Below are 27,262 nucleotides of genomic sequence, written 5' to 3'. Positions count from 1 at the left end.
CATTTCCCAGCTGAGGACCCAGGGTGTATAGGCATTTAACCAGCTGACACACACATGTGCTGAGCAGGTGCTAGTGTGAGACAGCACAGCTCTGACCATAACTGTGTGATTCTGTGTGGTACGTGTTTCCTTGTCTGCAGCAGTGCTAAGAGCCCTGAAAACAGGTCCTCTCTTCTTTCTTTTTTGTCCACCATCTTTGCTGTGATGGGCACTGCACTGTCCTGCTGCTGAACAGAAAAGTATAACTATGAATAATTACTTACCATAACAAAAGTTTCATATCCAAGTTTGGATTTTTTGTCGTACTGAGACTCAAACTCAGGGCTTTGCACTTACCAGGAAGTCGCTTTGCCACTTCAGCCATACCCCCGAGTCCTCTTTTGCTTTATTTTTCAAATAGGAATGCATGCTGACAGCTAGGGCCAGCCTCAATCTACAATCCTCCTATCAGTGCCTCCTTTGTAGCTAGGTGACAGGCGTGAACCACCATGCCCAGTTTTTTGGATGAGATGAGGTTTCACTAACTTTTTGCCTGGGTTGGCCTCAAACCTTGAACCTTGATCCTCCTGATCTCGGCATTCCTAAAGTAATTGAGATTACAACAGGCCTGAGCAACCGCACCTGGCCAATAGGGTATAATCCAAGTTGCTTTGAAATTGTTCCTTAGTCCTCTTAAAGATTTTTTTTTAAGCAAGACTATTAGCGGAGACTGGGGAGGAAGGAAAGAAAAGAGTGATAGAGACACGCTGCATCTGGGTAGGAACAAGACACAACGAAATGCACTGAGACTATTGAACATTACAGGGTGGGGGAAGGGTAGGGAAAAGTAATAAAGGGGGTAAACTGATTAAAGTACAATACATTTACAGATAAAACACAGGGTAAAACCCCATTGAACAATGAACAGAAATGCAATGAAGGACAGGAATGTAAAACAGGTCATGCAAAGAGGAGGGCACCAGTGGGAAGGAGAGGGTAAAGGAGGGAGAACATGGTCCATGTATTTTCTACACATGTACGAATATGGAACACTGAAATCATCAATGTAATTTTAAGATGGTGGAGGGGGGGAAAAGGAGAACAATGGAGGGGATGAACCAAACCACAGTATATTGTACACGTATATGGAAATGTCACAACAAACCCCTCCTGGTAAAAACATTTTTTAAAAAAGATGATTTTCTAAAGGCAACAATCATGTCAGATCACCTGTAGGATACTAAATGGCGGAAGTTCATGAAACAGTAAGAATACTTACGTTTCTTTCCAGATTCGCCAGTGGCACAGCCAGGGGCTGCCGCTTGGCCAGCACTCAACAGAGAATGCCATCCTGATGAAGCACGGCCAGCAGTGGCCCCTGCTGATCGACCCGCACAAACAGGCCTACAAGTGGATCCGCCAGATGGAAGGCCCCAGGCTGCATGAGCTGTCCATCGAGGACAGCAACTACCCCAAAAAGATCGAGAGTGCTGTGAAAACAGGCATGAGTATCCTCCTGCAGGTACAGGCCTAACTCCCTGTCCCCATGTGCTGATACCTCCTGTGCACTGAGGGTAAAGTACAACCACTGCAGGTGACAGATAGCTTTACAGACAAAAAGTTACACACATGTATAATAACTTGTTTATTTATGTTAATGCACACACAGCCATACACGCACACACGTGTGCCAGGAGCTTTCACTTCACTAAGAGCACTGTCTTCCACTGGGGTCCAGGCATGTAATGAGCTTTTGATGTGGAAATTGATTTACTTAAGGTGATGCTTCTCATTTATGTCCTTTTTTTTTTTCAGAATCTTCCTGAAACCCTCTCTCCAGGCTTGAAAGCAATCTTGAAGAAGGACATTTATCAGAGAAGAGGGCAATACTTTATTAGAGTTGATGATTCTGAGATTGAATACAATGTCAAATTCAGGTAATGTCTCTCGCAGTTAAAATTGAGTCAAATGTCTATATTTTCTAAGACAAATCATCTCCAAAGGCCTTGTATTTTGGAGCCTCTCCCTAAGGAAGATTGTTTTGTTGCTGTGTGGGCAGCAGCCCTCATCAGCGTGCACAAAGGGAGCGGATTTTGTCTGTCCCGTATTTTTAAAGGCCCAGAACCCATCAGGGCACAGGAAGGAAACCTGGCTACATGTCCAGAGGGGCTGATTTGACCACTGGTGTGACTTGGGATTTGGGTAGGGCAGGCTTCTGCTGCTCCAAAACACAGAATCTGTGTTTAATATCCAAAGCAGAGAAGACTTTGCCTAGGGAAATAGACACCATGTTGGGGTCCCCAGCAGGAGCTGGCCCCGGACACAAAACCCGATGTTGCAGTCACATTCGATTGCCACAAAGATATGACTCCAAGGAAATGAGCCACCTGGGCTGTTGTACACATGCACTCTCCCTGTAGGCAAAGCCAGGAGGACGGGGGCAGTAGGTCAGCAAGGGACTTGGGAGACTGAGATGGCAGCGCTGCTCCCTTCCTCCGAGCCACCCACACAGACCTGCAGGCAGGGTGCCCTTGCACACCACATTCCTACTCTTTACAGTCTCCTTCCCCCTCTGCTAAAACATTTTCCCAACAGTGCTCCTCACCACAGCATCCTCGACTTGATGGTGTCACTCAGAACAGGAGGGCATTCACAAGGTCTGACGAATCCTGTCCTGGGGACACCCTCCAGAAAGCCGGGCTGTGCAGAAAACACTTGGAAAAGCCCAGGCTACCCCACTCATTCCCCGCCTGGCTGCACTAGGACTGAGTACAGGAGGGTGAACCTACGTTTTTGAATTGCATTCCTCCTTCCCCCATATTGGAAATGTGTGTGCCTGAGTAGGGCAGGGCTCTGTTTCAAAGGACAGACAGAGCCCGACTCCATCCCTTTCTGGCCGTGTCAGAGCTTCACTTCTGCCCTGCCTCTAGCTACTGTAAAAAGGAAACAAGATGCCCTCAGCAGTACCACAGCATCTGTCAGGCCTTCCCCTCCCACCCACATCCCCACATCACCACCATGCAGGGGGAAAACCACAGTCCCTATGACAACCTAGGGGCCTCAAAACTCCTACTATTGAGCATTTTTCCTCTGTCCTTGTTCTTAAACCACATGTAGTATGGATGTAATTTATGGCTGTAGTTTTAAAGTCTTCTTGTGGATCTAGGATTTGAACTCAGGGCTTCATGCTTGCAAAGAATGTGCTCTAGCACTTGAGCCACACCTCCAGTCCATTTTTGCTGTGGTTATTTTGGAAATGGGCTCTCGAGTACTATTTGCCTGAGCTGACCTCGAACCACGATCCTCCTGATCTCAGCCTCCCAAGTAGCTAGGATTACAGGGGTGAGCCACTGGCACCAGCTATAGTTTTAAAGTCTGAAATTACAAATGATTCACATACTATTAATTGAGAACCTACTTTGTGTCCAAGGCTGAGTAACACTAAAAATCTTGTTTACTTCTAGGGAAAATACATTTTGCATTATTTAAAACTTGTTTCATTTTTTCCCTCTGTTCTTTAAATAACTGGTTCCGTTCCCTTGCTTAGGTTATACTTGTCTACAGAAAGAGACAATCCCCATTTTCTTCCATCAGTTTGTAACTTTGTTACTATGATCAATTTCACCATTACATTCCACGGTTTGCAAGATCAACTCTTGTCGACAGTAGTGACTCACGAAGTTCCTCATTTGGAAGATGAGCGCTGCCAGCTACTGGAGAGCATTTCTCGTGATGCTGTAACTCTTGAAGAGCTGGAGGAGAAGACGCTGACCCTACTGCAGAAAGCACAAGGTGAGTCAAGCTATTCAGTGCTGCCGGGACCATGCAGATGGGCGCAAGGTCAGTTGGAAGGAAGGTTGCCAGAAGTGTTCCAAATCTGGTGTCCAAATGCCAGAGTGCCACTTCCTCCACATGACTGACTCGTGCAGGTGACAAGTGACCCACCCATGTCTAAACCCACCTAGCCATTGTGAACCGATACTCCTCAACCTCCCTTTGCTTTAGCTCATTAAGTCATAGACCTGGGATCCGTCTTCAGGGAGGCTGGCAAGCTCCATGCCTCAGCCAGAAGCCAAAAGATGAGGTTGACCCAAGCATTCAGACTAAAGTACCTTTTGAGGGAAAGGCTCCAGGGCCTCCTGTATCCCATTAAAATGTGCACAGAAGGATATCTACACTCTGACTATTAGGATATCTAAGAAGCCATCGCCTTGTGGCAATAAAGGGGCAAGTCACAAGGACATACCTTAGTTTGAAAAAGAGTCTGTCAGCAGTGGCTGTCTGTCTGGGCCACTTCAGTTCTTGATGGAGGTCACATATGGGAGTCATCCATACATTTTATTGCTCTTTTCCCTTTTATTTTAATCCAAATTCCCATGATATCACGCCACCACGGCCTCAGGGAATCTGAGCTTCCACAGGTGGGGCTTTGGTTTATGTAGACTTCTTTCTTCTTCTTTTGTTTTGAGACAAGGTTTCTCTGTGAGCCACTAGGCTGGCCTTGAACTCTCCATCTTCCTGCCTTAGCCTCCTGAGTGCTGGGATTATAGGCGTGCACCACCACACCCAGTTGTATTTACTTCTAAAGCTGTCCTCAGAGTTCTAATATGCACTGCTGAAGAAGCACCATTTGTCTAACCTAAAGGCCCACAGCCTTACCAAATACTTTAGCAAAACAAACCAAAAACCAGGTTATTTAAAAAGGTAAAAATGTATCAATAGTAGTAAGTGAGACTTGAATTATTGAAAAGAAGAGAACAGTTTGATAGGGCTTGAGTGCCGTTCCCAGGGGCAATGCTGGCTGTTTCCAGTGTGAATGAGCCCAGGGGATTAAAGTCGGGGGCTCTGACTAAAGTCTGGTGCTTGGCAGCTCTGAAGTCAGAGTGTTGTCCACCAAGTCACGCCACGGATACCTGCAGGAGCCGAGGTGAGGCCCCGGCAAAGTGCTGACCAGGCGGTGGAGTCACGGTTCATGTACGTGTGGTGAGCATCAAACTCCCCCATAAATACACACAGTTACCTGTGCCTAGAAAAACTCAAAAAAAACTGTGAATATTCTCACTGTTCTGGTTTTACGATAATCAAGGTAGGCCAAACGCTCACTATATTAAGACCGTGCCTGTGTCACCAGGCCTAGGTCCAGTTTTATAAGTGCTGGTGATAAAACAAGGTACAAAAATAAGTAAATAAATGTGTAAAGAGACAGAAATGCTAACTGCCCTGCTGTGATGTATAAATGTCACACTATCAACAATCAAAACAATAGTTAATAAGTTAATTCATAATTAATTTTAAAAGCTATTTAGTGATGATATCTTGCCAAGTAAGAAGTCCCTACCACTTGTTTTGTTTCTTGTATTAGAATCTGAGCTACTTTTATAAAAGATTGCAACCTTTTACTAATAGTGCTTTTAATTAAAAAGTTTTTTCTTAAAAAAAATCTAAACACTCCTTTTTACTGTTACAGCTCTTGGTAGTACACATGTGTGCTCAGCATATGCAAGAGCCCCAGCACCACAAAAGAAAAGACTCCTTAATTCTTAGTTTTAGTAAACTGGCAATCCTTATCACCTCTATGTAAATATTTTCTTTGATATGACTCTGAGGAATGGTGTGGTAAGAACAGGGTGTGACCCACGCACAGGAAATCAATGTGAGTCAATGCCCTGTATAGCTATCCTTATCTCAACCAGCAAAACCCCTTGTTCCTTCCTATTAGTGCTTATACTCTCTCTACAACAAAATTAGAGATAAGGGCAAAATAGTTTCTGCTGGGTATTGGGGGGGGGAGAGGGAGGGGGCGGAGTGGGTGGTAAGGGAGGGGGTGGGGGCAGGGGGGAGAAATGAACCAAGCCTTGTATGCACATATGAATAATAAAAGAAAAATGAAAAAAAAAAAAAAAAAAAGAACAGAGTGTGAGGGGTGGCCCACAGCCGAGGTCCAGACACTCCTTCAAAAGCTTCACCTAGAATCCAGATTGTGTTATATGACGATCCCATACATCGCTCTGAAGGCCACCATCAAGGATGGTGTGAGAGTTCCAAAAACCGTGTCATTAAAAACAAAGGAGCTGAAGAAAATGAGAAAGCTGAGTCCATAAAATAGAAGAGCATATGATGGAAATCCAGAGCTGCCTTGAAACACCTGAGGGAGTAGAATCGTTACCTGTGTGTCCCAAGCAGAGCTTTACAAAAGATGAATTGCAGCCTATCAACATCTGAGTAATCACCCTCATCAGTCGTGATCATCTTTATTTGCTTAATAAAGTGGAATAAAAAAACAAAGTATCAGAGTATATCACATGAAATAGTGGAGTGCTTGCTGTTTTCTAGAAATTCCATTTTAATGTTAGGTACATAATGGGTCATGATGTAAATGCACTCCTTAAGATGCTTCAGACTCCTGAAGTCTGTTTATTACAGACTTACTGTGTGTCTGTAATAAAAATAGAACCAACAGACTCTGTGGGTTCATATTAAGAAGAGACGAGGGACTCGGACATGGAGCTCCATGCTGTGAACCACGAAAAGTAAAAGCCGTACGTAGAAAATACATAAAGAATGGGGAAACTGCTACTTAATGCTGCTCAGTTTTTATTTCAGCTCACTTTCTGTTTGTCTTTAGGATACATATTAGATGATGAGGAAATTGTTGATACCTTAAGCAAATCTAAAATCACTTCAAATGAGATCTCAAAACGCATCAAAGCAACAGTAAAGGCAGAAAGTGAACTCCAGGCAACGCGTAAAAGCTACCTCCCCATCGCTACGCGGGGCACCCTGCTCTACTTCCTCGTGGCCAGTCTCACACAAGTCAACTACATGTACCAGTTCTCCCTGGACTGGTTTCGTAAGGTGTTCGTTTCATCAGTTTTTTCCAAAAGAAAAGAACAAGAGGGCGGTTTGGAAAGTGACACAATGCCTCTGGAAAAAGTGGATGAGATTCCAAATGTCTCAAGTCAGTCTAACTTGGAAAGTGGAGAGAATCTAGTAGACAATCATGTTAAAAACTCCATAGAGGTGCTGACCAGAAATGTTTTTAAGGTAAGTGTTTTTGAGTCCTCGATGAGAACTCTGTATACTTACCCGCGCTAGCTGTTCAGTGACAGTTATGTGCTCCTTGCAGGTCGTCGCTGCAGCTTTATTTAATCAGCATAAACTTTGTTTCTCCTTTTTGCTTTGCACCACAATCATGCAACACAATGCGGACAGCAATGTGAGCACAGACAACATCGGGTTCCTACCAGACAAAGAGTGGAACATCTTCCTGTACTCTGGAATATTGATAAACATTAAAACTGTACTACCCAGGCCTGGGCTCGATGGTAAGTAAAAGTAATTGCTAAGGTTACTAAACTCAGAATGTTTGTCTGTGAACTGTGAAAAGGCCTCTAAGACACTCCAAGCCACCGCTCCTGCAACTGAAGTGAACGCACACGCGTCGTTCTTCACTTTCCCTGCATTGTCGACACAGGGCCACAGACGGGCAGTGAGTGGCCCAGGCTCCTGAGTGCTGAGACTGCAGGCCTGTGCACCACACATAGCTCACTAATTTTTCAGTGAATCAGTCAGTCAGTAGCACTTAGTGTGGTTATGGTGATCTAACCTGGGGCAGAATATCTAATGGTGGCCTTCAGGAGTGAGACATTCCCCTGCTAAATGCAGTTGCATTCACCTTCTCGTGAGAACTCAAGCCACACAAGCACAACTATACAAAAAGCTTAGGCAAAACCCCCAGCTATGGAATCTTTTCAGCCTCTTCTGGGTTGTACACTTTGATAAGTATTACATGTGGGCAAATATGCATAGACTCTACCATCTTAATCATTTTAAGTATACGTTAAAGTGGTATGAAATATGTTCACACGGCTGTGCTGTGCTATGCTATACATTTTATGTTATTAAATAAGAAATTAAAGGCAATGTGACATTGACACTGGATTAGACTTTGTCAAGTGTTTAGGGACTGCTGGCCAAATAAGAAGCCAGAATGCAGACATGAAAAGTATTCCTGTGGCACACACAAGCGTTGTAGATAGCTCTCTTCTGTTCAGGTTTTCACCTGTTTTTCCTCATGTCAAAGCACGAATGTTTGATCAAAAAATTATCTTACTGATTCTTATTATTTATTCTTTTGTGTATAAAAGAAAGAAAGCTATAGCAATAACTTAAAAATAAACAATTTTAGAAAGGATTCCAGTATTTAATTAAAACCTAAGGAAAAATTCAAACACCAATATGAGACCCAATGACTACTATTAACTTCAGCTTTAAGCAGAAAAACCATGAAAGCAGCACGGGAGAATTGATTTGTGACTACAAGGAGTGCCTGTGTGGCTTAGGCCACAGGGAACAGGACAGAATTGCAAAGTGCTGAAAGGAAGAAAGAACTGCCAACCAAGAATGCTGTATGTGACAAAACCCTTTCAAAAACGAAGGAGAAGTTGAGATAATAAATAATAGTTGAGAGAGTCTACTATAACTAGACTTGCCCTACAAAAAGTGCTAAAGGAAACCTTCAAGCTGAAATAAAAGAACAGTAGGCCACAGCATAAAGTGAACAAAAATGCAGTAGTGTGTACTATTGTAACTTTGTGCATGTAATTTAAATAGCAAAAGCAGTTTTTTTAATTGTATAATTATGCTCAGGGGTACACAATATATAAAGATGTAATTTGTGACCTCCACAAATGATTCGGAGTTAAGCCCTGTGGGAGGAGAGTTCTTATATATGACAAAAGTTAAATTATTACCAGTTTAAAAGAGAATGCTGTAAAATTAAGATGTTTTATGCAAAGTCAACTGCGAATAAAATGTCTATAGCATATATACAAAGGGAATCAAAATAGCATCACTTCAACAACATCAATAAAAGATTTTAAAAGGCAATAAATGATGAAGGGAGGGGTGAAAATTACAAAGATACAGAAACAAGTAGCAAAATGACAATATTGAGTCCTTCCCTGTGAGTAATCACTTTAAATGTAAATGGGTTTAAATCTCCAATTTTAAAAAATGAAACAGATTAGCTGAATGGGAAAACACAGGCTCCAACCACATAAGAAACTCACTTTCAGAACTAAGGAAACACGTAAGCTGACAGAGTGAAGGGATGGAAAAAAGAAATTCCACGTGAGAGATAACTGAGGAGAGCAGGTGTGGCTGACTCGAAATAAAAAACCTCTAACAAGAGATAAACATTATATGATAAAGGGTTTGCCAAAAAGATCTAACTGTAATAACATTTATGCACCAAACTCTGAGCTCCCAGATATACAGAGCAAATGGTGACAGATAGTGGTGGTGGACGTTAATGCCCTGCTTTCAAGCATGCACAGATTAATAAGAAAGTAGAGGACGTGCACAACATCGGAGACAATGGGGCCAAACAGATGACTCGGGACAGTACCCCAATAACAGCAGGAAATGTGCCTCTCAGGATACTTGACGTTTTCCACAATAGACTGTGTGTGGCCACAAAACAAGTCTTAAGAAATCATACCAAGTGTCTTTTCCAAACACAGTGGAATGAAGTAGTGATCAATAGCAGAAGGAAAACTGAAAAGCACACAAATGTAGAAATTAAACCACAGCACTCATAAATAGCCAGTGGGGCCAAGAAGACATCACAAAGGAAATTTGTGAATACTTAGAGACAAATGACAACAACCATACAGCATGTCAAAATTTATGGGATGCGGTGCTCAGAGGGAAATCTTCAAAAAGAAGAAAGATCTCAAGTCAGCAATATAATATCAAGAAACTAAAATGAACAAGCTACATAAAAAGTTAGTAGGAGGAGAACTAATAAAAATTAAAGCAATTTTAAAATAGACAGATAAATTTCAGAAAGAAATCAATACAACTAAGAGTTGATATTTTGAAAAGACCAACAAAATTTGCAAACCAGTAGCTCAGTTAAATAAAAAAAAAGAGATGATATTCAAATGGCTGCAGTCAGGAATGAGAGAGGGGACGTTAAAATACGTGCCACAGAAATAAAGGCAGGCATGACATGGCTTTGTGGTAGCAAATCGGATAACCTAAAAACACATCATCTGCAAAACTGCATCATGAAGAAACAGGACATCCGGACAGATCAATAACAAGAGATTGAGTCAGTAAACAAAACTCTTATTTTTTTAAGAAAAAAAAAAAAAAAAACTCTAAGACCAGATAGCTTCACTGGAGAATTCTACCAAACATTTTTAAATAATTAATGTAAATTCCCCTGAAAACTTTTCCCAACAAAACTGAAGAGAAAAAAATAATCCCTAACTCACTCTATGAGTTTGGTACCAGTATTAATCTGATACCAAAACCAGGCAATGCACTACAGCAAACGAAAAGTGCAAGGGTGGGTGTACTGGTGCCTGCATATAGTCCCAGCACCTGAGAGCTGGGTGGAGAATCCCTTGAGAAGAGAAGTCCAGGAGTTCAAGACCAGCCTGGGCAACACAGCAAAACCTAAGAAGGAGAGAAAGGAAGGAAGGGAGGAAAACCAGACCAAAATTCTTGATGAATTTGATGCAAAAACAATTACTAGCAAAGCAAATCGAGAGCACATTAGTACACTCTAACCACGTGGGATTTAACTCATGGAAAGTAAGGGTAGTTTAACACTAAATCAGTAGATGTGATGTACCGATCACACGATGAATGACAAAAGCCACATGACCATCTCAACTGACGCAGAACTCCACACCTTTTCATGATGAAAACGCTCAGCCGGCTGCAACAGAGCTCAAACATGCATACAGCAAAGCTGAAAGATACAAAAAAACACACACAAAAATCAATTCTGTTTCTGTACAATAACAATAAACAATTTGAAAAAGGAAATTAAGAAGACAATTCCATTTACAATACCATCAAAAAAAGAAGAAAATACTTAGGAATAAACCTATCCAAGGAGGTGAAAAATACTAGCACAATAAAAACTACAAAATAGGCCAGGTGTGGTGGTGCGTATCTGTAATCCCAGCTATGTGGAAAGCTGAGATCAGGAGGATGGTGGTTCAAGTCCAGCCCAGAGAAGGAGTTAGTGGGACCCCCATCCCAACTAACAAGCCAGGCATTGTGGTACACATCTCTAATCCCAACCCAGGCAAAAAGTGGAGACCATATCCAAAAAGTAATTAAAAGAAAAAAAGGACTGGGGGAGTAACCTCAGGTGGTAGGCACCTGCTTAGCAAATGCTAAGTTCAAACCCCAGTACTGGAAAAAAAAAAAAAAGCTGCAAAGCATTTCTGAATGAAATTAAAGAAGACACAAATACATGGAATGACATTGTATATTCCTGGACTGGAAGATGTGGTTTTACTAGGGTATTCACACTACTCAAAGCGATGACTCATTGTCATTGCAGGGTTTTTTTGGCAGAAGTAGAAAATGTTTTCCTAAAATTGGTATTTAATTACAGGAAACCCTGAATAGCCAAAACACTCTTGAAAAAGAAGATCAAAGTGGATATCTCATACTTCCTGACTTAAAAACATGATAAAGCTACACTAATCAAAATGGTGTGGTGTTAACATAGACAAATAGATCAATGGCATAGAATAGAGTCCAGAAATTCACCCTCGCATTTATGTCCAAATGGCTCCAGCTCCGCTGACTGGGGAGAGGACAGTCTTCTCAAAGAATGTTTGAGAAAACTGTAGAAGAATGCAGTCAGACCATTATTTATACCAAATACAAAAGTTAACCCTAAATGGATTAAAGACCTAAAACTGTGAAAAGTCGTAGCAGAAATTAAGGAAAAGGTTTGTGACTTTGGACTCGCCAATTGTTCCTTGGCTATGACACAAAAACAAAAATAGACTAATGGACTATATCAAACTTGAACACTTTTATGAAAAGTGAAAGACAACCTGCAAAATTAGAGAACATTTGCAAATCTCCCATCTGATAAGGAGTTGGTATAAAGAATAAAGAGCTCCTCCAGCTCAACAACAAAACACAACTTAAAAATGGCCAAAGGACTTGAGTAGACATTTCTCCAAAGACGAGTATCACCTCCAAAGATGATATGCATATGACTAACAAGTGCAGGAACTGCACAACCTCACCAGTCATCAGAGAAATGCAAACCAAAACCATAGTGGTATTCCTTGGGTCCATTATGGTGGCTACTATGAAAAAACAAAGAAGGTAACAAGTGCTGACAGAGAAGTGGAGAAACCGTGACTCTTGTACGCGCCCAGTGGGGTGAAAGATGGTGCGATAGAATACAGAATGGAATTTGCTCAGAAAATTCCAGTAGCACTGCCCTGTGGCCCAGCAATCCCACCCTGGCAATGCATCCAAAAACTTGAAATTGGGAGACTGGGAGAGATGATGGAAGCTGCCCCTCTCCTCCACCCATCCACAAGGGACGGAAAGACAAACAGAATGTTCATAGATGTACTGTCTTCAAAAAGCAGGAACTTCTGTCACATGCTATGGCATGGATGAGGTAAGTCTGTCAGAAGGACAAAGGTGCTCATATGGGCATCTGAGGAGCCGGGAAGCAGGGTGGGGTCACCAGGACTAGGGCATGGGGAGGGAGGGAGGGAGCTGTGCTCACAACAGGGGCGGGTGTCTACTTCGAATGGCTACTGTGATACAGTGAAAATAACTGACCTCCTTAATTTTTATAAAAACTGTTCCTTTCCACAACTAGAAGTATGTGTTGCTCACCCCCTTCGTAACGAATCTTTCCTCTCCTTAGCTGTGTTTGAAGCACGTAGGAAAGAACACCTGCAGTGGCTGTCAGCCCAGAAGTGGAAGCAGTGCCAATATGTCGCCACACACCTGGAGCCCTTCTCCCTCCTCTGCAAGTCCCTGCTGTCCAATGCCCGGCAGTGGGATGCCTTCAGGGACAGCATGAGTGTGTACTCCCTGGTCAGCATGCCTTTCTCTGCAGAAAATGCTTCCCCGGAGGAGAGTGTGACCCGGCCAGAGGAAAGTAAGGAAGCCGGCTCTGTCCAGCTTGGGCATTTGCGTGCGTGTAACAACTGAAGGAAGAGCATGGCTGTGTTCTAAGCACACACCTATCAATATAATCCTCACGATAATCCTGTGCTTTTCTTTCCATAGGAAGTAGAATTCCACAAGGGAAATTCACACAGGGACTCCTTTTCATGTTAATACCTGCTGCCAGGTGGTCTCCTTTAAAGTCTGATGACTGGTGTTCTCGCCCACCGTGCTCTCCCGTGCTCCCCAAGTCCCCCTGTGCTCCCGTGCCCTCCATGCCATCAGAGATGTAGAATACCCGTAGCACTTGAGGTGTCCGTTCAGATATGTGTCCATCACATGGATCTACCACGTTCCCACTGCATTGTTTATCCTTCGACCCCCTGTAAGGGTCCTACTAATGCTGTAGATGACGGTTTATGTCGCTGTGTGTTGGGTTTGTTTGTAGTGTCTGTACAGAGCAAATGTTTGGGTGTTCCTGTAACAGTCACTGTGTCCTCACAGCTTCTCACCTACAGTGTTCTCTCTGGGCCATCATTACTTTATTTTGTTGTGTTTGTTATTAATGTGTGATCTATAATGCATTTTAATATAAAATAAGAGTCAACCATTTTTATTTAAAAGACTATTTTGCTAATAACCTCAAGTTTATCCATTAGTAACTGGAGTTTTACGTACCACGGACTATTTTTGTTTTAAATCAACACACCAATATCAGATGCATTTAAAAAAATAGTGTTTTGTTTGTGTTGGAAAAAGTCTCTGGATTAATGAATAAGACTCAGGAGTCAGTCAGCAAGCCAAATGGTTTTACTTCTGCAGAAGGTGTGCAACCAACAGAGGTCTGGTGAGCAAGCATACCAGGTGGACAGCCCAATCTCGATTGACTATAGATGAGGGAAAGGGCAAGGTTAACATTTAACATTCCAGAAAGCCATGAGTTAATAACGAGCTGCTGCTTCGAAGTGGATTTTACCTGGGTTGAGTATGTACTTCTGTTTCTTTGAAGGAAAAGACATTTGTTTGTCTGTTTGTGTGTTTCTGTACTGGGGATTGAACTCAAGCCTTGACTTGCTAAGCGAGCGCCCCACCAGTTGAGCCATGCCCGCAGCCCTTTTGCCTTTAGTTTGCTTTTGAGACAGGGTCTCCCTAACTTTGCCCTGATAGGCCTCAAACTGCAGTCCTCCTATCTGCCTCCCAAGTAGCTGGGATTATAGGTGTGAACCACCATGCCTGGCTCCAAAAATGCTTTGTTAATAAGCCAAGTTGTACATAAAGCTGGACACTGGGACAGTGCCATAGAAGAGCATGGCCGGTGGAGTGACAGCGGTCAGATATGGCTGGAGAGGAGGCAGGAGCTGAGCGCCTCTCAGGAGGCTGTGATCCCGCAGGACTGTCCTGGCACAGGAGGGGCCGGTGTGAAAAAGTACGTTGATGATCCTGTTTGACTTTCAGTGGTTTCTCGTTTCCTGCGTGTTGTGGGCATTGTGAATGGAAATCCCTACCCTTAGATATTATCTTGTACTCACTGACTCACTGAGGGCCTTGTTGGCAGGAGCAGGTCACAGCCAGCTCCGCCTGCATCTGTGTTTCCCTGCAGCTGCCCACCGCCGGCTCTGACTGTCCACGCACATCTGCCGTACCAACTGGGAGCTTCACCTACCTTAATGCCCGCCTCTCAGGACTCAGTCATGACCCAGATCCTGTGGGAATAAACTGCCTTAGTCAGTCTGCACAATTGCATAACAGATTTGTTTGAGGCATGGTTCAGTGATACGAAGCAGGTGGTCATTAACTTGATTCTTTCTCTAAATGGTATCTAGCAGAACCTTGGGATGAAGGTGAAGAAATGCATAATCCTATAAATTTTCCCTGGGAGAACCTCACTCCATTTCAAAGACTCATTTTGGTAAGATGTGCTGTGAGAAAATATAAAGACTCAATTAGTGATTTCAACCCTTCAGAATTAAACCTTTTGTAAACAAAATATACTCCTCTGTGCTCCCCTGTGCCCCCATGCTCCCCCATGCTCCCCACGTTCTCTGTGCCCCCTGTGCCCCCGTGCTGTAAGTTACACAGGACCAGACCCTAGTCCTGCCCAGCCTGCTCAAGACAGGTAAGTGTATCCAATTCCAGGATTTACACACTAGGCATTTCACACTTAACCACATTCAGCACCAGGGCACTCATTATTGTAAGGTGACATTTTCCTGGCTCTTTTATATCATAATTGCTGTGGGGTAGATTAAGGAGGCAAATCTGTGTGTATTAATCAGCTTTCTGTTACTGTAACTAAACACCTGAGGTAATCATCTTAAAAGAGCAAAAGGTTCATTTTGGGTCACAGGTTCAAACGTTTCGGTCCGTGGTCAGGTGGCCCCATTCCTTTGGGCCAGCATATCATGACATGAGGCAGCACATCATGGTGGGAGCCCATGGCAGAGGAAGCTGCTGCCCTCATGGTGGCCAGGAAGAGAGACAGAAAGGGGCTGGGGCCCCAATATCTCCCAAAGGCACACCCCCAATGACCTCACTTCCTCACACTGGGATCCACGACCTCCTAAAGGATCCATCACTTCCCAATGGCACCACCCTGAGGACCATGCCTTCAACACCTAGGCTTTTGGGGACATCTCAGAAACATGCTGTACCAAGGTATCATTTATGAGGCTGACGATGTCAAAGTTTGGGTATGCGTGAAGTGCTTTACGTACCTTAATTTCACTTAATCCTGGAGCAGTCTCCTGTTTTACAGAGTAGGAAACCAAGCAGGATCAACTCTCAGTTTGCCCCTAACATCTGTGCTCTTCACAGATAAACCATCCCAGAATCATTTCTATCACCTTAAAAAGTCTTTTTATTTTCGCACTTACCCTCCAGGTGAGCAGGAAAAAACCCTCGTCCCTCCCTCCCTTGACCTGACCTCACATCATGCCATTCTGGGAAACCACGTCACCTTCCCAAATTTTATATTTGCAACAATTGAAAATTCACTTAGAGGTAGCAAAAGCACATCTGGCTTTAGACTTTTGTCCTGCAATTTTTGTTTTCAAGTGCAGTTTATCATAAAACAATGGATCTGAACCTGTGAAGACCTTCCTTAGAAGAGGTCCCTCTTAGTCACAGTGGGCTGCTGTAACAAAGTAACAAAGTACCTGGGACTGGCTTTTTTTTTTGGCAATATTGGGGTTTGAACTCAGGGCCTTGTGATTTACTCTACCACTTGAGCCATGCCCCAGCCCTTTTTTTTTTTTTTTTTTTCAGTTATTTTTCGAATAGGGTCTCACATTTTTGACTAGGGCTGGCCTCAGACTGCTTTCTATTTTCATTTCATCATGGGGAATTTCTCCTGGTCAATTTTTAAATTTGCCCTATCTTCTATATTTTCTTTTTCAGATAAAAATTCTTAGACCAGAACGTTTAAAGAGTTCGGTGGGAAATTTTGTAACTGAAAAAATGGGAAAGGAATATATCCACCAAACCGCAGTTAATCTGAAAGAGTCGTACAGAGAATCCACAGCAGAGACTCCGCTAATCCTGATCCACTCCGATGGTAAGCAAGGTTGTGGGGGGAGCTCTGTGTCAGGCTGTGCTGTGTTCAGAATACCTCCCTAATCCTGTTTAAACATTTTGGAAAACAGATTAAAACATTAAACTATTTAACTAATGAACCTAAAAACGTGAAAGAACAAAGAAAAATAAAACTTTCACAAATATGGAAGAACCTATCAGTGTAAGAATATATCTTCCCATGGAATTCTTCTGATAGTTGGGGTTGCCAACTATCAGCTATTAGCTGGTTTAGTTCATAATGATTTGTAAAAATATATGTTACAAAATAAACTGTCAGAAACTGAGCATGTATTCCTTGAAACTCCAAATGCTTTTTTCTTCTTTTTCTTGTCATTGCTCTTAGCTCTTAAGGAAAATATTTCCTCCTAAACAAAACATTTTCTTTCTTTATCTTCTGCTCTTCATAGTCTCCATATCAAATGCATCTAGAATTCATCATTTTGGAACTTTGATTCCATCAGGTGAATGCCTGTCCAGAGTTCCTCTCTTGGAGGCTTGCTCACCTGGAGTGTTTCCAGGTAAAGACCGGCTCTGTGCCTGACGCACAGACAGAGCAAGTGCTGGTCACTGCTTGGAGGCTCAGCCTACGATGGTGGCTGGGCCTCTTGCCACCACCTCATGTCCTGAACAATAGAACAGAAGAAAGAAAGCAGGGTCAGAGTGAATTTGATCAAAGTACATCATCTGCAAGTAAACCATCACGGTGAAACCTTTTGTACAATTTATGCTAATGAAAATTTTTTAAAGAAAGCAGGCTACGCCTCTTCCCTTTAAGAAGCTAGTCAAGATTTTACACAGAGCTTTTCTAACAGATTTCTACTGCCACAAACTGTCCACCAGGCTTAGATGCCTACACCTAGCTGCAGAATTGAATGAAAGGGTAGTCTTAAGCCAGTTGGGGTACAGCTACAGAGGAAGACAGGACAGACAAACGCAGAGCAGACAGCTGGCTGATACTGCCACAGTCCCCATGTGTTAGAAACTAGGCCACACAGTGAGGAAGTAACAGAGACAAAATTTGAAGGCTAGGCTCTATGTGGTCTTCCCACTATGGCTACACCTTCCCCACCACTGCTCAGAAAGTTCTGATGTTACTGGAAAGTCAGTCCTCCAGCCAAGTATTGACCAAACCCTTGTGACTTCCTATACATCCTCTTTCCTCTTCCCCAGATGCCAATCAGACACCCAGAGGTCCTGTTCTGGTTCTTGGAGAACACAGTGGGAGTTCCCTGGAGTTAATCTTACCCCAGAAGCTGCTGGGAATTGTCCCCTGGTCTTCCCCCAGCCTCACTCACCAGCACCTCTGCTGAGATCCAGCCACAGTTCACCCCAGGGGGCCTCAACACTCAAAAGAGTGGGGAGCCCCTGTGGGTCCCATCTGAGTTGCCAGTTTTGTCCCTGGAAAACTGGTCCCTTGACCTCAATGCCAACTGACAATTTATAAATAACGAGAGCAGGGTTTTGAGGAAAGGGCAATAAGGTTTATTATTCATCAGATGAAAAGGAGGACAGGGAGAGTCAACCTCTTAAAGCACTGCCATCCCACTTCTGAGAGAAAATGTCTGCTTTCTTAAAGGGAAGTTCAGGCACTCAGCTTGACTGGGTGAGCAGATACATGTTCACCTTTGCCACTGGCCTTAGTTCTCCAAATGTCCAGTGCCACTTCTCTGAAGCTTTGTGTCTTGGCTGACGGTTTACTGCTCTAGTGATTAGAGAGAGGTAAGAGTAGAAGAAGGCCTGGTTTAGTTGCAGAGTAAAGGGAATTAACCTTGGGCTCTCCAGCATGTAGACAAAGATCGGAAAAGCAGTCAGTATGATCAACAAGCGGAGCGAACTGGCCAGCATGCAAGCAGCTACACCAAAAGGTTTCTCCTTTTGTAGTCCTGGTTACACTGAGTGGTGTTTTTAAAGCGGGAATTAAATGAGCTCACAGTTTTACGTACCTCTCCACACTACCAAACAGGGGTGGACCTCACCAGCATTCTCCTGAGATTTGCACAAGAGTTAAAAGGAACGACAAAGCACGTGACCATGATTTCCTTGGGCCGAGGCCAGGCGGCCAAAGCTGAAGAGCTCATGGCCACAGCGCTGGCCAAAGGGCAGCAGTGGGTCTTCCTGCAGAACTGCCACCTGGCTGCATCCTTCATGCCGCGGCTTTGTGCTGTAGTGGAATCGTAAGACTTTTATGTTTATTTGTAAGAATCAGATTAATTATCAAAACTATGAAGCAATACAGGAAATAGCAATGTATATTGTGCACAAAAACAAAATAACATGTTGGGCCACTCCGAGGAAACTAAGCTATGTGACATGCGTGGCTCTCTTCCCCCAAAACTTGAAAACTACATGGAGAACCCACGGTTTTTTGGGGGGGGGGTTAAGGCCTCTTTAATTCCTGTTCTCTGTCATATCATTTACTCTCTCTCCTCAAACTCCGAGTAGACAGGTGTACATGCATTCTTATCCATGCCAGATACTGATGTAACGATGTGTACCATGGTTCCTAATGATTCCAAACAGCAGACATCCATCCAGCACCTCCATCCCACACCTGCATCCCGCATCAGCACCTGTTCCTCTTCTAGCAGCTTAAAACCTGTTGTTCCAGGCACTGGGGACAGACCATGGTTCAGGAAAAACCGCAGCAGTATCACAGAACTTCAGGATAGGGAGGCAGTGCAAAAGCAGAGAGCAACATGTTAAAAAGAAAGAAAGGGAGAAGGAGACATACTACACAAATAAATAAACAGAACTTCAAAGTCTCAATAGTTCAATCCATGATACGTGGAAAAAGTATAATCAGAGTGTGACTAAAAGAAATTCATTTCTTGTTAAGCCAAGCCTTTAGATATTTAAGGCTACACTCAGGAACCTACAGTGAGAGAGAGAACAATTTCCTCAGTTTAGAAGCTGAAGAAATGTGTTCATGGTATATTGCCAGAAGGAAAAAGCATCGAGCTAGGAACCATATGTACAGTATAGTATTTTAATTTGTAAAATGAGGAGAATTAGAAGAAAAAAGCGAAAGCCTACTTATAGGGAGATTATGTGACTTCCATTTTTCAGTTTCATTTTGTGTTCAGTGGGGAGTTTTTTCTTTCACTTTTGTAGATTTTTTTTAAATCTTTCAGACATAATGGAGCAGGTGAATTTTTTCAAAGTTCACCTTATGCATATATGGAATTTTCAAAATGAAATCCTCACATTCTTGATGTGTGATAATTCAAAAATAAAGTAAAAAGTAATTTCACACAAAGTTCTGACAAGAGTGCAAACACCGCCCTTCCTGTGCATTCCCCAGGTGCTCACACTTCTGCCCATCACTCACTTACTGCAGGTGTGTCTGACTCCTTCCAAATCACTTGATGCAATGCCACCTGTCCCCAACACTCACTGTGCTGATTTTCTGCGTTGTGCTGATTTTCTAGGCGTATTTAGCCTGTTGTCTCCATAACACCTTTCCAGCTCAGCACTGCGTTGAGCACATGCCTCTCACACCTCCGTTAATCTGGATCATTCAGTCTTTGTCTTTCATAAATTGATGGAAAGCACAAACCAGTTATGTTGCAAAGAGTCCCTTGATTTGAGCTTTTCTGCCGGTTCCTCATGTTAGATCGGGAACAGCACTGCAGAAGTAGGCAGAAGTGCAGGTGTGTCCTTTGTAGAACACACAGTGCCAATCGGCCTCACTCCTCGTCATCTTAGTTTGCTCATGTGATTCAAGGGATATCTGCAATTTGTGAACTTTCAGACTTTGCACATACATTGCTGTGTCGTCTGTGGTTTCAACGTTCCTGGATAATTTTGCTGAATATTATTTGTAAATGATGCCTTTCTTACTCTACAGTTCCTCCTAGATTTATTTAATGGGGGTGGAGTGCACACTTAGCATGTGTGAGACCCTGGGTTCTGGGGCAGGAGACATGTGATAGAATACCTAGCAAGTGCTGAGGCTCTGAGTTCAAATCCCAATACAGCCCCCCAAAGAAGAGATCCTGGATTCAAACCCCAGCACCACACACACATCAAATTTTACTTAAGATGTTCTACTAGAATGAAAAGTGTTTTTTTCTCTTCTTTTTATTTATTCGTTTATCTGTTTATACTCACGTGGACTCATCAATTCCCGTTTTATTCAGTAGATTCAGCCTTTTACTGTCATCTTTTATTCTGATATTTAATTGCCCTGGATTTGACCATTTGACCAATAGAACTCTCATTTTTTTGTTTGCTTTTTGGTGTTTGGGTTTTTTTTTTTTTTTTTTTTTTTTTGTAAAGCAGGTGCTTTACCAGCCCTTCGTTTTGTTCTTAATTTATAATTGCTTCCCAGTTTTTTGTAGTGACTATCTACTGCTGTAAACTTGTGGGAGGGAAAATGGAAATTGATGAATCTTGTGGAGATTCTTGCCAAGATGACACTGTCACAGAAACTGGCGTTAAAATTATTCCCAAGGTCACTTAAAACATTGAAATGCTGTGACTCTAAGAACAGGTGGTTTAAACTTTTCACACCAAACTATTTACAAATTTTTATTTTGCAGACTCAGTAGTCCAGATGTGACATTACACCCTGAGTTTAGGCTGTGGCTAAGCTCGAAATCAGACAGTTCTTTCCCAATTTCGATTCTTCAGACGGGTATAAAGGTGAGGACCAACAGAGGGGCGGGCTGCATATAGGTCGGCTGCAGTTGTTATTCGGGTCAGAAGAGTGCAGATTCTGTAGAGTGAACTCACTGCTCTGTGTCCAGCCCTGTACTTTTCAACCAACTCTCAAATAGGAATGCTAGGCTTCAAGTTGTTGTGAACAAAATAGACACTTGCTTATATTTTCCTTTGTGTTGTTTGTTTGTTTGTTTGTTTTGACAGGATCTCACTATGCTGCACGGTTGTTGTCAAACTCCTGGGCTCAGGTGATCCCCCCACCTCAGCCTCCCAAACACTGGGGCCACCACACCCAGCTAAATATAACATTTTCTTATTTCTGGTTCCTTTAACCGTTTTACAGTTCATCAATTCTCTGTAAAATTTGCCAGACAGCAGAATAAAACTATTTACTGAAAAATCCTAATTAAGGATTATCTCTGACATTTCATTGAGGCTGTTAACAAGAGTCTAGTTGCCCTAGACATGGAGCCCCAACAGCAGAGGAGCTGATGCCCAGACACATGAGCTCTTCAGTTGGGCAGGACGAAGAGATCAGGTGTGTGAGGCCCAGTCCAGCCATCAGATTCATGCCTGAAGCTAGAGCCCTCCCCTGCCACAGCGCTCCCCAGTGCTGCCTTGCTCCTGTGTTGATTTGCACCCTGCACAGGCAGAACCAACTGCAGAGATCCAGGGCTCAGTCTAAGAGGTCCCTCTTCTCCCCCGGCCTGCAGCTTAATGGCAAAAGCAGCCTTTTTCTTTGGACCAAGAGCAGAGGTTGAGGAGTATAGGCAGAGGGCGCAGAGACTTTCAAGACGTCTTTATTTTATTTTAATTAGGTCTACTCCATCAGCACAGTCACTTTTAATGTGATTGATTATAATTCGTACATGTATGAAACTTCCTGGAACTGTGTCATATGCAACTTTCCTAACATGTAAATGAGAGCACCTGCAAATAATGAGGAACACTAACATCCCATGAAAATGAGCAAAAGACACAAGCAGTTAAAAACATGAAAGAAAGTAGTTTAGCCTGTAGCTATGTAAGAAACACCAGCTGAAACTGTGGGAGTCTTTGATAGACCATCCAGCTGACAATGATTAAAGAGTTGTGATGTAGTTAGTGCTGCTGAGGGGATGAAATGACTGCTCACACAGTGCTGACAAGGTGCTATCAGGGAGATTAAGCCAGGAATGAAGGTTCTGTGTTATGTACAGATATGAGCATTAGAGAGAGAGAATTGGTCAAATGATCGGCTTCTAGGAAATGCCAAATAAAGCATGCTGCATTTATGTAGTGTTAGCCTCCCTCCTCTGTCTCTCCCTTTCTTCTCTCACACTTTCCCCTTCAGATATATTTCTTAGGGGGTAGACAGATGTCTACTTTTAGAGAAATGAGGAGTTTCTTTAAAGAATATTCAGTCATACAGGGTGCAAAACAGTGCTCTGTGAATATTTTCTCACTTCTGTGGTCAGAACTTTCTGAATGAGAATTGCTGGCAGCCTGCTTTAAAGGATGTTTGAAAGGCACATGGGCCTTGGAAGACAGAGAATGACTCAGCTGTGGCTGTTCTGGGGCCGTTCGCGCTCATTCCAGGGCAATACCCGCAGAAAGTTTGTCCTCCATCTCCTGGAGCCACTTAAAGGGTTTTGTAATAAAATTAAAGCATTCGCCTCACTCCAGGGGTTGTAAAAACCTAGAATTGATGCTGGGCTGGTGGTACAGCCTGAGGCGGAAGAGCAGAGTTCAGGGCCAGCCGAGGCTGCATGGTGAGAGCCTTGTCTCAAAAATAAAGAAATTGAAATTAAAAAGAAATGAAAAGAAAAAAAAAACAAAAAAAACGAGAGACCTTTCTCCATCTCTGGAGGGGTGTGGGCTGCTGCGCCAGCCATACTGTGTCAGCTCCTAGTTAGGACCTCGAGTTGCTCTCCTGTGCTATGCACCTGGCTCCTACTGCTCATGGCAGCATGGAAGCAGGTGAGCCACACACACATCTGCAAACTGGAGTGTGCACCATGCTAAGAGCCACACGTGTAGCAAGAATACCATGTTTGATTTGCCAGTGAATATTGAAAGCAGCTCCATTCGTAGAGTGCATGCAAGTGTGTGTGTGTATGTAAACTGAGCAGGTAAGAGAACATTTCAGACCAGCACACACAGCGTCACAAGCACCTGGTTCCCTCCTGGCCTCACCCCCAGCCTCTCTTTATTTCAGTTTTCCTAGTGAAGAAGTCAATCAAATGAATGCTCAATGTGATCAAAACAACCTAAATCCCAGCACCTCAATCACTCTCATTAACGTGAGCAATGACAGTCGGTGCACAGACTCCCGAACCTGGAAACTCAGCGACTGCCCAAAATGCAGGACTCCAAACCCCGTGCTAATGCAGACAGGAATGTTTTCTTTTGAGGTTTTAGGGTTTATTTAAGTTTAACAGGATAAAGTAAGGAGAAATTGAAAGGGAGGGGAGAAGCACCTCCTGCTAGAAGTGCAGGGGTGGGTGACAAGCTCAGACACACAGGAGCACGTTCAGTCACAAAGCTGCACTTCTCTCTTTAAAACAGGAATTAGAACAATGTAGAAATTCTAGGACAATCCTCTTACACAAGTTTTCAGATGGCAATCGAATAACACAAGATGATTGATTTGCCAGCGAATCTTGGGGGTGGGGTGTGTTTTAGTCAGGTTCCATCTGTACTCACTTGCCCGTTCCTCACGTCTGCTTTAAAGATTGCCATGGAATCTCCCCAAGGACTGAAGAGCAATTTACTTCAGACGTTTGGATATGGTGGGAGTGGATTGGTGACAGAAGAGATATTTGAAAGGTCTGACTGTGGACCATGGTGGAAAAAACTTCTATTTAGCCTTTCTTTTTTCAATGCTGTGATCAATGAAAGAAACAACTATGGAACGCTAGGCTGGAATATCCCTTACAACTTCATCTCTTCAGACTTGGAGGTGAGTGGGGGCTCCTGAGAACACGCCACATGAGTCACGTGTGTCTCTGCGAGGTGGGAAGAAAACACACTGGACTCAGGCAGTGAGGACTGACGTTTGAAACGCAGGCTCTGAAGCCAGTGTTTCTGGGCTGGCAGCCCCACGCCCAGCGTCTGGTCTCTCGGGACAGCTGATTAGGCCCTGGGTCTTCTCTTCCTTGGTGAAATAATGCAGGAAGATCAGCATCAGGTCCACGAGACCTGCTAAGATGCCAACTGTTGCTACAAGTGAAGTGCTTTAAAACAGTGCACGACACAAATGAACCACTACGAAAGTGTTTTCAAATTTCCCTTTTCTTTTGATTGATTTTTTGGGGAGGTACTGTTTTTTTCAGACAGAATCTCACTATGTAGCCCAGGCTGTCCTCAAACTGGAGTCCTCCTGCCTCAGCCTCCTGAGTGCTGGGAATACAGGCGTGAACTACCTTATCTAGCTTGAATTTCTTACTCATTCAAAGCAACAGAGATATGTTGACCCACTGTGTGTTGGGGGGGTAGCTTAATAGGCTTTTTATTACTATTATTCTCTATGTAGGCCCTTCCGTTCATGCAGGATGCTTTCTTTATTGTTAAAGTAGACAGGTGGTAACACGTGCTGACATGTTTCTAAATTAATTTTCTGGAATTGTGCTTCCAGTCCATATGTTTACCCATCAGAGCAGCCATTCTAAACTTCCCTAGAAACATCTCGATTCTGACTCTCAGACCACACTGGGTGATTGTCTTCTCTGTGTGATCACCAGGCATTTCCATTTTCACGAGACTGCACACTTACTGCCAGCTCAGCTGTCCAAAGTGGAGGGTGCTTCTGTGACTAACCAAGGGTATCATTTAAAAAGAGAGAGAGAGAGCTGCTGTCAGACACTGATGGCTCATGCCTGTAATCCTAGCTACTTGGAAGGCTGAGGTAGGGAGGATTACAGTTTGAGGCCAGCCTAGACAAATAGTTCCAGAGACCCCGTCTCCAAATTAGCCAGAGCAAAATGTACTAAAGATTTGGCTGAAGCAGTACAGAGCCTGCTTTGCAAGTGTGAAGCCCTGAGTTCAAACCCCAGTCCCACCAAAAAAATGAAAGAAGAAAAGGAAGAAAGAAAGCAAGCTAGCTGCACTTTGGAGACTCGTCAAGAACTCTGAGCTCAAGGGCTTTGCTGTCCAGGCCAAAGGCAAGCAATATACTGGGGTTGTTCTCACATCATTTGTTAAGACACTTTGGCCAGGAAATAATTGATATCTTCTTTTCAATTGAACAAAGAAATGACGTCAAGAGAGTAAAGTAATCTTTAATAGAAGCAGTATGTATTTTCTTCTTATTCCCCCCAGTGTTGGGGATTGAACCCAGGGTTTTGCACTGCTAAGTCCATGCCCATAAAGCCACACCCTCAGCCCAAGTTGTCTTAAGTTAACAAAGAAAAGAAAATAAGAAACAAAACTTGATCAACCAACTCAAAAATAAGAGGGAGGGAGAGCAACAATAGAGTAAAATAAATAGTAACATGAAATAATATGAAAGGAATGTTATCAGTCATTGTATTAAGTGCAAATGGCCTACATTCCCCCATTAAAGGAAAAGACAAGGTCCAGTGTATGCAGTTTATAAGAGAAACCCTTAATGAGCAAACCTTGCCACTTCCAAGGAAACAAAAACAAACAAAAAAGCAGGAATCAATATGGAAAGTATCAGTCAAAATGGAACCGGACTGTAGACACTGGGCAGGGGTGCTGGAAGGTGCTGGGAGGTAGCTCAGGGCAGAGCACCTGCCTGCCGTGAGCAGTCTGCAGGCTCCATTCCCCAGAACTGCCAAAAATTTCATAGAGTGCTTACTGTCAGGCATAATTTTTAATACCTTAGGGAGCAATTACACCACACTAATTAATGGCCTCTATGTTCACTAGACAAGAGGATATTGTAGTATGTGTGCATATATACAGACACACACACACACACATATATATATATATGTATGCGTATATAATTATTGTGGGAGATTTTTAAAACATCAGATCAGACAGTTCTAGGAAGGACATGTAAGACAAAGAATATCATCAACAGACTTGATCAACTCATGTATGCAGAGCCTAACATCCCTCCAATGGAGACTGTATATTTTTCAGATATCCAAGAAATCAGAGCCTGGCCATAAGGGAAAAATCTTTAATGATTTCATGGGCTACATTCTCTGATCACAGTCTAATAAATAGTAAAAATTTGACCCCCAAAATTTCAACAACTTGGAAGTTAAGAAACATGACGCTAAATAACTTTTTATTAAAGAAGATAGTAAAAGGGAAATCATAAAGTATTTTAAAACAATGAAAATGAGTCTACTTCATTGAAAAAGTGACATGACAGTACAAAATCTGTGCTCATTACTAAAGAAGGAACGTAGGAAGTGAATATTTACCTTAAGAAATTAGAAAAACACAAAAACAAAAAGAATAATTATAGGCTGCCTTGCAAGCGTGAGGCCCTGAGTTCAAACCCCACAGCTGGCAAAAAAAAAAAAGGTTTCTAAGAATACTTATAGGGACTGGAAGCTCAGTGGCAGGGCACTTGCCTAGCATGCACAAAGCCCTGGGCTCCATCCCCAGCACTACCAAAAAAAAAAAAAAAAAAGAATAATCACAAAAGCCACTATTAATAAAATATGAGAAAACAATAGAAGAAAAAGGAAATCCAAAATTGAGTTTTGATAAGATAGATTAAAAATTTTAAATCTAAATGAAGTCAGTGATTTTCTAGAAAATAAGAATTATCAAAACTGATTTAAAAATAAATGGAAATTTTGGGTAAGCCAGTTGCCATGAAAGGCATTCAAATGGCATGCGTGTGTGATGGTTTCATGCCTAGTTCACTCTGAGCTGCAATGGACACCGTGTAAAGTGTTCCAGACCTTCAAAAAAGATTACAGTCTCCCAAGTTCATTTTATGAAACCAGCGCGACTTTGATACAAATTCTTGACAAAGTTAACAAGTAAGAGCCGCCCGCTCATTTCATAGGGATTGTGATATGGATGTTCTATACAAATACTAGATTCCAGCAATGAAGCAAAATAATAGTACATTATGACCAAGTTGGGTTTATTCTAGGACTGCATGAATGGCTCATCCTCC

General features: G+C 42.8%; 1 protein-coding gene and 1 non-coding gene across 2 annotated transcripts in view; both read left to right on the top strand.

Moving 5' to 3' along the window:
* The window catches only part of Dnah14 (dynein axonemal heavy chain 14), a 279,653-nt gene that overhangs the window by 238,667 nt on the left and 13,724 nt on the right, over positions 1 to 27,262 (top strand). The window contains exons 65-75 of the mRNA XM_074044804.1: positions 1,271 to 1,501; positions 1,795 to 1,916; positions 3,527 to 3,771; positions 6,605 to 7,023; positions 7,106 to 7,304; positions 12,692 to 12,940; positions 14,763 to 14,845; positions 16,333 to 16,489; positions 18,473 to 18,683; positions 21,051 to 21,153; positions 23,885 to 24,112. Of these exons, the coding sequence (XP_073900905.1) occupies positions 1,271 to 1,501; positions 1,795 to 1,916; positions 3,527 to 3,771; positions 6,605 to 7,023; positions 7,106 to 7,304; positions 12,692 to 12,940; positions 14,763 to 14,845; positions 16,333 to 16,489; positions 18,473 to 18,683; positions 21,051 to 21,153; positions 23,885 to 24,112 (2,247 nt within the window). The remainder of the gene's footprint in view (positions 1 to 1,270; positions 1,502 to 1,794; positions 1,917 to 3,526; positions 3,772 to 6,604; positions 7,024 to 7,105; positions 7,305 to 12,691; positions 12,941 to 14,762; positions 14,846 to 16,332; positions 16,490 to 18,472; positions 18,684 to 21,050; positions 21,154 to 23,884; positions 24,113 to 27,262) is intronic.
* LOC141414399 (small nucleolar RNA SNORA72) lies at positions 5,026 to 5,145 on the top strand. Its single transcript, XR_012439436.1, has one exon. It is a non-coding gene; the product is annotated as a small nucleolar RNA SNORA72 (small nucleolar RNA).

The sequence above is a fragment of the Castor canadensis genome, chromosome 11, assembly GCF_047511655.1.
Source record: "Castor canadensis chromosome 11, mCasCan1.hap1v2, whole genome shotgun sequence".
Classification (NCBI taxonomy): Eukaryota; Metazoa; Chordata; class Mammalia; order Rodentia; family Castoridae; genus Castor; species Castor canadensis.
The sequence above is the reverse complement of the archived record's forward strand: the minus strand, read 5'-3'. Positions and strand labels throughout refer to the sequence as shown.